At 35.8% G+C, this 12,196-nt stretch overlaps 1 protein-coding gene across 1 annotated transcript; it reads right to left on the reverse strand.

The window, feature by feature from the left end:
• Positions 1-543: 543 nt before the first annotated feature.
• Positions 544-9,714, reverse strand: LOC146931869 (pre-mRNA-splicing factor cwf26-like). Its single transcript, XM_085703443.1, has 10 exons — positions 9,563-9,714; positions 9,214-9,439; positions 8,355-8,583; positions 7,563-7,583; positions 6,664-6,707; positions 6,322-6,383; positions 5,590-5,693; positions 1,191-1,263; positions 924-1,095; positions 544-811 (listed from the first exon to the last, which is right to left on the reverse strand). Exons 2-10 carry the CDS (start codon positions 9,245-9,247, stop codon positions 726-728), a joined length of 825 nt encoding a protein of 274 aa, XP_085559569.1. The 5' UTR covers positions 9,248-9,439; positions 9,563-9,714; the 3' UTR covers positions 544-725.
• Positions 9,715-12,196: the final 2,482 nt, after the last annotated feature.

Consider the following 12,196-nt stretch of genomic DNA (forward strand, 5'->3'; position numbering starts at 1 on the left):
ACGGTGAATAAAAAAGAAAAGAAAAATATGCATTAAAATTTGGATAGATTAAAATGGTACACGGTAATACTCTTTTTCCGCGTTTGTATGTTAGACTTTCGTCGTTAGCTCATTAGACTTTCGTCGTTAGCTCATTAGAAATAAAAAAAAAAAATTATTAAGAACGGAATTGTAGATTTTGATCTTGTATGTTAGACTTTTGTCGTTAGCCCATTAGAAATAAAAATAAAAATAAATATTAAGACGGAAGTGTAGATTTTGATCTAAGAAGGTAGTAAAGTATATATTTTGACATTAGAGGATAGAATAGTGTAATTCAAACTCTGTTCTAGTTTTGCGTTTTGATGTTTTCAAAAACCAAAACCAGTTTTGGTACATATACTATCAGAATTTGATGACAAAAACATGATTTCAGCAAACTCTTGAAATCCAAATTAAACACAGGCATTAAAGCCTCACCGTGATTTCAGTTTTGATACTGTATTTGGAATTGCATAGTTGAAAAACATTTTTTAAAATTTGAGCAAACAACGTACTGGACAATTTTTGTCACTAATCACCTAGTTAAAGGCTATCCATTATATGTCAAATAGTGAAAAGAAGAATGTGTACTTGATTATTATTAGTGTATATCTCGTATATTTACTAAATACAATTGTAGCACAAATCTTAACAAACCAAGTATAGTATACCCTATAACCCATCCATAAGCCCTAGCTCATTATTTACATATCAGACACTGACCGGAGATAAGCCTCTTTCTCTTCAGCTTGTCTCTCATTTATTCTCTTCATCAATTCCCGCTCAAAACCTACAAGCAGGGGAAGAGCTGAAGTCAATAATTTAGGACGACTTCCCTGTATTATAATGAGAAATGTTAATATAAAATCCAAGTATAAAAATCTGGCTGATATGAAACTAACCATTACTGCGATCGACACCATCCCAGTGTCGTCCCGGCCTTATCCCATATCGATTAGGGGGAGCTTCTATTTCCCTCTTCAACCAGCTGTGATCTGGAATATCTTGAGGAACGAGATATTTCAGATCATCACTTTCCCCCAAGTTCGGAAGGTCAGGCTCTGGATATTTTTTCTGCACAAATGATAATTGACATGAAAAAACATTGGTCAGAACAGATCAAAACCCTTCATTGTAAGTGTCCAACAATTAGAGTTGCATTGCATTACCTTTACTAAATGTTTCATAGGATCATCCCATAGTACCTTCTCCTTCTGCAATTTATTAAGTTCAGGATCGTCTCTAAAAGAAAACAACAAATGCAACATAAGATAGGGAGACGAGAAGGATTAAGAAAAAAAAAAAAATTCAATGACATCTACTCACACGATAAACTCGGACTTTGTTTTTTAAAGTAACTTTCTGTAACAAGTTGAATAATTTTATAAATAAACTTTCATACTGTCACAAAAACGATTAGTTCATTATTACAACTTACAAAAAAAAGTTGACACTCATTATGGATGGAGGGCTGACTACACGGTAAACAATGTTTAGCAGGTTCAAAATGATAAACTTGGAAGTTGGAAGAAACAAGAAAGTTATGGTATCAGTTTCTTTGACCATTTTGAAGTAAGATTTTACTAAAAAGTGGAACTGAGGGGCCCAGACAAAAGCATAACAATAACATTAGTACTGATGCAAAATGTGAAATACCTGAACAAATATAACAGCTATTAAGAATATGAAAAATCAATCATCACTACTCTTTTAAGTCAACGAAGTGGATTACGAAAAATCTACCCGGGAACTGGGAAGGCTGCTAAGGAGAATTAACAAGCAAGTTGATAGATTAATTTCTCATAGGAAGTAAAGACTGCCATTCATTTGTGAAACAAATATAAACCAATTTACACAGTTGAGCTCTAGTTATTGCAGGCTACCATATTAGGTTTATCAAGGATACTATCAAGCAGATGACTGAAAGTCTAGTATGGTTAAAACAAAGCCAAAAGAGTAGTTCTAGAGATTGAATACATGACAAAACTCAATAAGAAAGTAATAAGCTACAGAAGTAATAAGATAAGAAATCTAACACAATCCACATGACCACAACACAACTTTCTGGACATTTTCCTTCTGTATACCTGGTCCGTGCAAAAGGCTTGTCCTTCTCATCTTCTAGTTCTTTTTGCTTAGCCTCGGCTTTCCACTTTTGAGTCAAGCCCTTGCTACAATCTATTTCAATTTTCTGAAAGTCAAGATAGCCAATAACTCAACTTGCCATTTTTCTTAAGAAAACATGAATAACATCAATGTTAAAACAACAACTAGAGTCTGATGCAAGAATAACACCACCCTCCCCTTTTTTCATTTCTCTATCTTGAAGGTGAAAGACCAACGTTCCACACCGACTCTATGCGGCTTTCACAGTGCTGCTGCCTTCACCACATACCTGAATCTCAATTTTCCTGTAAAAACTTTGTTGTGATGCTCCATTGATATTCCTGAATCCTGATTTCTTCCTATTTTTGTTATCTCACCGTTTCGGACCATTCCTCAAGAGGCCTTAATACCTCTCATGTTTATATACCACTCTCAATTAATGTTTTTGGAATATTAGTTAGAATAAAATAAGAAAATTAAATAGAAAAACATAATGAAAAGTCCAGACGGGCACTCCCGTGCCCGTCTGTCCGCTTTTTCTACTGCGCTAACGTATGCATTTATTTGATTATATTTTTTTTGTATAAATTAATACACAATATGCATACACAAATATAATGTGTTTTACACATCGTAGAAGAGTAATATATAGAAAATATATAATATGAAGAGCAAAATCGAGTCGCTGAACATAGAGGCTATCTCTTTTCATTTGAGAAAATCTGCACCAGGACGAATTTCTTTCACATTCATCCCGCAACTGGAAAACTGATGTGTACTCTATCTATTTCACAATATGACAACACGTATCCAATTGGTAAAAGGAGGAATGAAATGAACTTGATAAGACAAATGTTGGTATGATCAAATGAACAAAAAAAATGATGCACCGTTTAAAAGGGGGCCTCTTAGTAAAACATACTAAAGAAATGCCGTAAACTCCAGTTTACAGAGAAAATTACTTTAAAAAATAATTTTGTCATGTGAATTTGATGATAGTAGAATTAAGAGCAAACCTAACAAACAAACCATTAGAAGAACCTGCAAAAAAAATTCCCTAACCATCTCTCTTCCACCAACGCTATAGTTCCCATCCTTCCCTTTATTTCTTTCTCAATATTTTTCCCTTCCCCCTCTTCTTCCCCAGACTTGTTTCACAATAAGGGTAATAATCAATGAGTCTTAATTCATTTATTATTACTTTTTTCATGTTTTGTATGTCTCTTCTATTTAATGAAATTTTAATAAGAAATAAAAATAAACCAAATATCAACATATTTGTTTGAGCAATGCTATATATCTAGAAAAAAAACATCAAGAATTCTTCAAGAATAAAGAGCAACCAATCACAATGCACTATTTGCCACAATTCAAGGAGGTGTGACTGAAAAATAGGAAATAGACAAATAAATAATGCAATTAAAACTTGCCACATGTGTCTTGAAAAATTCTTGATGCTATTTTTCTAGATAAATAGCATTTTCCTATTTGTTTTCTATATTTTTTTGGGTTTTACACAATTTTAATCGGTACCTTGTTTGTAATATGACGCTGTGTCATTAGGTGTGGTACCGGATAGCACATTTGGTGTTGGAGGCTCCGTAAAATTACATTGAATTCATATTAGGAAGATGTGGTTTAAAAAAGGTAATTACCGAAAGATATATAATTACTAAATTTAACAAATTAAATGTTAGAAATTATTTGTACTTACCATACTTGTCGTGTCATCAATATTTCTTCTACTTGGCCTCTCGCTTCATATGAGTTCCTAGAGAATATGATGAATCAAAATGCTGCTTTGTAAGGACTAATATAGATAGTAAAGTGGTTAATTGATTAAAAATAGTTAATATATTGTAAATTCATATAAGTAAATGTAATTTGAAATAAATATGAAATAAATTAAGAAATAATAATTTTAACTCACTAAGCCTCATCATGTGTTCCTTGAACATGTGACAAAGCAAAATAGAAAATTTGTCAAATCCTGAAATGGCATCATGTGCTCTCCGTCTATGACACTCGTTATCTCCACTTGTTTATCTTTGTTCTTCGTCTGACTGTAATTTGATCGCCTTACAATTCTTCTTGTCTATGTTCTTCAAAACAAAAAAATCTTGTTGTCTCTGCTTGATGCTCATATTTTGCCTTAGTTTTCTTGCATTTCGAGTCCAACTTTCCCTTTGGTGGTCCTTTGATTGTTGACCATGATTATTTTCCATTTTGTTATGTTGTTTGTCCATCTGTCTAATTGAAATAAGCATTTAAAAAGTAACTGCAAAACCATAATGAACAATCTTAGGATGAAAATATATGAACAAAGCGTCCATATAAATATTTTTTAATTGCCATGAGGAGGCTTTTAACTGCAAAAATTGGAGCAATTGAAACTTTTTTTTTTCACGCTAAATGCTTATCTTGATTTCTAAAAAGTTTATAATCAAAATGCTTCAAAAAAGTGCTTCTGGCTAAAAAGTTATTTTCAATCGCAAAATATGCTAATCAAATCATGCATACATTCAATTAGAGCATTGATTGATTAATTACAGTAAGCATGCCAATGAACAAAGTATTTGATACAAAAAGAAATTGGCAAAGATGTGTGGACTATTCCATGCAAAAGAAAAAGATATTCCCACTTGGCCACTTCATCACAAACTTGACGATATTCTAATATCTTCAAGCAGATATATATGAAGTTTTTTTTTTTTTATATATTTTTTTAAATAATTCCAATATTTCAAATGGGTGAGAGTAATAAAATGAATAAAAGAAAAAAAAACACAGGAAAAAGGGAACGTCAATGAACAAAAAAAAAGGATCAAAATAGAAGGATAGTAACTATATATTGTTGTAAAAAATTTAAGAGTTTAAATAAAAACAATTATACAACTAATGATAGTCATTTACTTTCTCTATAATCAACAATTGTTTATACAGTTATACTCACTATGCTCTTCCATATACTTCAATCGTGTTCTTCAACATATATGTAAAATAATGCATGTAAGTTTATTGGATGTATAAAATTAACCAAAGCAATTATAATTTAATGAGAGTAGGTGGAACCTGTGTATTATTGGAGGAGGAGACAAACTTATTTCTTCCCTTGTCAACAATTTTTCAGTTGTCTAATGTAAAAGAATGCATGAAAGAATGCATGTTTGTTTGGAAATGTGGCAGCGGTTGTGAAACTATAATTGTTTATGGCAGCAGTTTTATTGTTTTCGAAAATAACCGGCCAAGTGAGTTGTAACTGTGTGAGCGTCTGAGGGTATTTTGGTATTAAAAAAAGGGCTACACCAAATCAGTGTTTTGCCTTTATTAATAGTTATAGAAGATTGAATACATGACAAAACTCAATAAGAAAGTAATAAGCTACAGAAGTAATAAGATAAGAAATCTAACACAATCCACATGACCACAACACAACTTTCTGGACATTTTCCTTCTGTATACCTGGTCCGTGCAAAAGGCTTGTCCTTCTCATCTTCTAGTTCTTTTTGCTTAGCCTCGGCTTTCCACTTTTGAGTCAAGCCCTTGCTACAATCTATTTCAATTTTCTGAAAGTCAAGATAGCCAATAACTCAACTTGCCATTTTTCTTAAGAAAACATGAATAACATCAATGTTAAAACAACAACAACAACAAAGCCTTATCCAACTAAGTGGGGTCGGAATGTTAAAACATCACTACAAATAATTTTCTCGCTTCAATACAGCATAGGAACAAAATCACTAAACAAATATAGATGCTTTCTTGTCCTCTAGAGGTAATATAAGTATAATCAATGTTTGAACATCACTACAAATGATTTTCATACTTCAATACAGCATAGGAAGAAAAATCACTAAACAAATATGGTTTCTTGTCTTCAAGATGTAATATAAGTAGAATGAATGTTAAAACATCACTACAAACGATTTTCATATTTCAATACAGCATAGGAATAGAATCACTAAGCAAATAAAGATGGTTTCTTGTCTTCAAGATGTCATATAAGTAGAATCATGTATCTTTACAAGGCATTAATAAAATTATTTTTAGCCAACATATTTGTGCATGAAACAAATAAGTTACACTATATTCTATATGGAAATAATTATATAACATTCACTAGTACGATTGAAATAATTATATAACTTACAGAAAGATACATCCAGATAAGAAACGCAGTGCTGCACAAAATACCTTGGCCTTTTTGACTACTTTCTGTTTTGACTTTAAGTGTTCCTCTTTGGTAACGCGTCGTCCTGCAAAATTCAGCTTGATTGAATAATTCATGTTATCATAAAATGATATTCACCCAAAGAAAAAGTTGCACTCTCTGCCCCAAATGGAAAGCTACAAAATGCCAACTGTATAACTGCACAACTACGCCATTTCTCTTTTTATTTTCCTCCCTTACCCCTCCTACAATACCCACACAAAACTCCATGCCTTTCCCCCAACCCATTCTCTCAAGAGACCCGTCACAAAGGCATCCAACAGACTGGACAGAAACATAAACTAAAAATTGACGTCAACTCTTACCTTTGTTATCACGAAATACAGGTTCAGCGCCGTGCCCACTGATGCTCGGGTCCATCCATGGTAGACAAACTCGCGATCTGGACCGTAGAATCGTACGGTTCCACGATCTTGCCCCCCCTTTCCGTGCTGGTAAGTGGCCGGAATCGGAAATTGGTCGGAACGGCTTGGATCGCCGCGCAAAAACGTGGAAGCGGTGGTAACGTCGATCCAGACGAGGTAGGTTGAAAACCCAGAAAACCGGGTTCGCGGGTCGATCCGCGACCCGGTTGATGTTTTGTTTTCCAGAAATCCGGGTTTACTGGGTCGGGTTCGTGACCCGGTTCGACAAAAAACGCATTTTCCCAAACAGAAAGTCAAAAAATACGTTTTTCACCCTTCTTAATCTCTTAAACGGTTTCAAATCCTATCATTAAACCTATTGATTATTGAAGATCTTCCCAAAACAGCCGCTATCAATAATTAGGGAACCTTACCAATGCAATTTCCATATTCATAGCACTCAACTCCCTCTCCAATGTTACTTATTTAATCATCTACGTATTACTTCTGCAACAACAATCCTTCATTCTTACTTTCATAAAAAAAAAAATCCTTCATTCTTAGCCACTCTATTTTATATTCAACCCTTTTCCCTTTGTTCTGTTCTACCATACAAAGTATCAATGGCATCAAATTCTGCTATTGGAAAGTGTTTTTTTTTCTTTTTCTATTAATGAATGAGTGTTATTTAGAGTTTTTTTCCTAATAAATTACGTTGCTTCATATGAATATGTATGAATTTATATGCAATATATATGAATTTCTAAATTTGGTAGGATCTTACGATCCGTGTTACGATCCCCCGATTCACGATCTCATTTGTCCTCCCCGATCTTACTTAGGATCTCGAGTTTGTCTACCTTGGGTCCATCTGTTCAAGTCTGCATAAAGGAATCGATAATTAGAACAACATTTTCTTGAATATCTTAAGATTTAGAAGAATGAGTTCTTGACATGTATATTTTTATTGGCATTATATTTCTTGATGAATGAAGAAAAACTAAGGATTAGTGCATACCGCAATAAACAAGTTATGAACAACTAACAAGAAAGGGAAACAAGCATTATATACTAATTACACTTTCAGAAATGTGATTGCTTTAGTTGTGCCTCTTTTATTTTCTAGCAATAATCAACAACTCTTACAAAGAATGAAACAAGCTAATCAAAATGTTGGTCCTGCTGCTGATGTTCCTCATATCTAGTCTGTACCTTTTGCAAATAGAATAGGAAACACATTGTTGCCTGTTGTTTTCAGTTTAGCAGTTCCTAAAACTAAGGAATTAAATTGTATGCTGTAAATTGTAATTATAAATTGATGACTCATGAGACTTACTTGTCAAGGATTACTCTCAAGTCATTCACACCAGAAAAACTCATTCAAGTGTAGCCATAAAAAACAAACAGTTAACAACCATTGTTGCTGAACATTGTGGTTTGCCTTTTCTGAATTGTGTATAGCAGATAGAACTAACTCAATATTCTATACTACCATAACAACATAAAAACATGCTTGCTTCGGCACTAAACAAGAAAATAAAATAGAATCAGAAGATTATGGAATGAAGTATAAATATTAATGAAAATCCATTCAGCAGTACATAAGAAGAATATGTGCATCGAAAAGAATCATAAAATAACTGCGCAATCACCTCAACATATCATCCTTCTTCTTTCTGTCAATCTCTTCTCTGAGATCCTTACCAGAAATCAAACCAGCTTTTCTTTCATTAACAGATGCTGGAATGGATGGCTCCTTTCGATTCTTCCTTGGCGGAGAGAGATCATGGTCCAAATTAGTAACATGTTTTCGTCGAGGAGATGACATATCACTATCTTCAAATTTGATGACCTTGGCTAACGAGCTACAATTGTAATACTCTGATCTTTGTTTACAATGAGGAGATAAATCAAAATTTAGCACAAAGTTAACTCCTTCACCATGAACTAATTAAATGTGAATCAAAGTAGTTGAAGATATGCATCGACACGAGTATCCAGTATTATGGGCCTGTTTGGTAAACAACTTATTTGCAGCTTATAGCACAACTTATCATGATAAGCACTTATGTAGAAGCTCACATAAGCTATTTTTATAGCAGATGATAAAATAAAGTTAAATTGTTTTTGTATATGCTGTAAGCTATTTTCATAAGTTACCTTGGAAAACTTAAGAAAATAGCTAAAAAAAACTTATAAAAAATGTCATATGCTATTTTCCAAAGTAGTCTCACAAAACTTATGCCTGCCAGTAGATAAACTCAAACAAGTCAATCCAAACAGGCCTTATATTTGAAACAGAAAAAGTTGTCATGACGTTCTAAGAACATTGATGCATCCAAGTACTTAGTAACATAACATCCATGGTTTATACCATTTACAAAACAGAGTAGCAAGTAGCAAAATGGCAAATCTGACCAATTTCACTAAATGTAGAATAACTTATAGACATTCATGCTTTATTGTAAACTCTGAAACCATTATTCTACTCTGAAGAGTTTTAAACATTACCGATGAAATTAACCTGACCGACACTTCTGCTCATAGGCGTGTCCCGATGCCCGACATGTGACAGTGTCTGACACCACCGACACAACACTAACACATGTGATTACATTGAATTATGTCGTTTTCTTCTCAAAACTTTATCGGTGTCAACATGTCAGTGTCTGGTGTTGTGTTTGTGTCATGTTAAAGAAAATGGCAAAGAAAACAACCTGAATGCATGAAATTAAACCTGAATAATAAAAACTAAGGTCACTAATAGGGAACGCTAAAAACCCTAAATCATCGGAAAGAAAGATGAAAATAAAGATTAACATGTGATAAACCCTAAAAATCCTAAATCATGAAAACTCACCAGCGATGGCGGCAAAGAGAAGAGATGGTGCCACCGTGATAAGGCGGTGCAATGCTGATGGCGATGGCAAAGAGAAGATGTTGAATTGTTGATGACGGGTTGTGGTTGGGTGAATGTGGTGATGAGAGGAGGGATTGTGGTTTGGTGATGATAAAAGGGAAAATTTCGTGTATCTTACTTGCTATTTGAATGAGTTTTTATTAATTATATTTAAAATATGACTAAATGTATTAATCTTTTTTAAGAATTAAATCACACAGTGTTATTAATTTCTTGTGGTTTTACTAGTTGTATTTTAGGAATATCAACAGAAACATCAACAAATTCCAATGATAATGCACGATGGAAGGGAAAATAAAACTTCATTATTAAAATATGAAGTTTGTGTTTTGCTAACAGTTCGGTTTGGTTCAAAACGGTTTGGTTATGGTTTAATAACTATTATTAAATTGTTTCTTCTTTCTCTCTCTAGAATAATCTGTCTCTGCCTTCTCTCTAGAAAGAAGTTGTTTTCCTCTCCCTCTGTCCAAACAAGCCGTACGCGGCTAGCAAGATGTAGATGCCGTTTTGGGTGGTGCGCGCGTCTCTTGCGACTGCACCACCTTCATCCACCTCCTATGAGGGTCAGGCTGCTGCGTCAATTCCGGTGTCGTGGTGGTTTCTTCTTATACTCCTGGTTCTTTCCATGATAGTTTCACTGTTTTTGTTCCAGTCCAGTTTTGTTTGTCCCGATCTGTTCCAGATCTGACTGCTGCGCCTTTTCACGACTGTATACTTCGCCGTTCACGGCTGTCGGCTGCGCCATACACAGTGGTCTGCAAACCTCTCTATTGTTGTTCACGTTTTTTTGGTGGTTTTGGTGGTGGTGGTGTTACTGTTCACGGCTTTTGATGGGGGTGGTGGTTCAGTTCACTGGTTTTGGTATGGTGGTGGTGGTGCGGTTCACGGTTCTGGTGGTGGAGGGTGGCGTCATCGGGAACAACAGAGAGAGTGGTGCAAGGTGGATGTTGTTGTGGTTGGTGATGTGATTTCTCGCTGGTGTGGTTGTGGTGATTATGGTGTTGTCGTGAAGGTTTTGCGTGGTTGTTTGGTGTGGTACTGGTGTGGTTGTGCAGATTTGCGTAGTGGTGCGTGGTGGTTTGTAGCATTCGGTTCGGGTGGGGTGGTCGTGGATAACGTGGACTTGGAACTGGCGCTGTTATGATTGTTAGACAGGAGCTGATTAAGTGTGGGAGGTGGATTCATGGATTTTATGAGTGGTTTCTTTGCGGTGCTTTGGGGTGAACTTTTTGGGTGGCAGTTTTAGGTTGTGTGGTGGCGGTGGTGTGGTGGGAGGAGTTCAAGGGTGTCGGGATCCGGGAAGTGTTGTTCAGATCCATCGTTTTTACTCCACCGTTGGTTCTCTTTTACTACGGCGACAAACACATTCTCCTTGTCATAGGCGGCAACCTTAATTTGATTTGGGTTGTGGGTTCGCTACAAACCGGCGTCGCTGCCCGTGTTTTGTTGTTGGATTTCGCCTTCCTCTATATTTAAGGTTATGTTGCTGCTTTTTTCTTGGTGATGATGTTTTGGTGGCGTAGTGATGCAGTGTCGATGGTGGTGATGCGTGGTGGTGAAGTAGTGGTGAAGTCTGGTGGGGGTGTTGTTGTGGGGTGGTGGTTGGTGTTTTAAGTGAGGAGGTGGGTGCTTGTTGGGGTAATTTTCTTTAGAAGCAACCTCTGTTACGTGGGTCCTTGTTCGTCGTCAATAACTCTTGTTTGTGCTTTTTGGATGGTTCATGTGTTTATGGAGTTTGGAGGGTGCGTGTCACATTGAGTTGAGCCTTTTCCTTTTAATTTGTTTGTTGTCTAAACTTCGCATTCCACGTCTATCGTCTTACATATTGTGTGCTGGTTTTCGATGGGCCGGTTCATTTGGCTTCGAGATCGGGAGTCGGGATCTAGCTGCAATATTTGTTTGACTTGTTTTGGTTTTTCTCTGATGTACCGAGAGCGAGGGGTGCCCTGCTGATTTAGTTCTATTGTCTGGTGGGCCGATCACTTTTGATTCGAGATCGGGAGTCAATTCTGACTCAAGTTGGTTTTTGGGCTTTGTGTTATGCTCTTTCGGTGGTTCGAAGGTCGCGAGGTTTGTGATAGCTGCATGTTCCTTCGGTTAGGTGCTCTTCGATATGTGGCTTAGCTTGGGTGTTGGTGTCTGGGAGTTTTATTTTGAGGGTGTTCTTTGTGGGCGAGTTGGGACGATGGGCGGTGGTGGATACCGTGTTTAGAGTGGTCGCTTTTTTGGAGGTTGTTTCAGGTGGTGATGTGTTTTGTTGGGTTTAACTTCAGGGGTGTTTTTAGGTGGTTATGGTGTACCGCCTATATGCGGCACCATTTGTATCTTGTTTCGTCCATACCTTGCGTCTTGCAGGGATGGCGTTTAATAATATTTGCCGATTAAAAAAAAATAACTATTATTAAATTATTGGTTTGGTTTACGAACCACTTAAATGGTTCGGTTAATTTCAATTCGGTTCACGGTTCGGTTCGGTTTATGATTCTTTTTGCCCACCCCTAGATGTAACGGGCCGAGTCTAAGGCTCTATTTGAGAGTTTGGAGGAGAAAGGGGGGAGGGTTTTGAAGAGATGA

The sequence above is a fragment of the Medicago sativa genome, chromosome 4 (assembly GCF_051527215.1).
Source record: "Medicago sativa cultivar Bolivia chromosome 4, Bolivia_mono, whole genome shotgun sequence".
Classification (NCBI taxonomy): Eukaryota; Viridiplantae; Streptophyta; class Magnoliopsida; order Fabales; family Fabaceae; genus Medicago; species Medicago sativa.

What these genes read in the sequence shown, in the direction of transcription:
- LOC146931869 (XM_085703443.1), bottom strand. Translation starts at nt 9,247, where the DNA reads ATGAGCAGAAGTGTCGGTCAGGTTAATTTCATCG. An exon ending in AAGAAGGATGATATGTTGAG is followed by an intron (nt 7,584 to 8,354) that starts GTGATTGCGCAG and finishes TCCTTTATGCAG; the next exon opens with ACTTGAACAGATGGACCCAA. An exon ending in CTATGAAACATTTAGTAAAG is followed by an intron (nt 1,096 to 1,190) that starts GTAATGCAATGC and finishes TCATTTGTGCAG; the next exon opens with AAAAAATATCCAGAGCCTGA.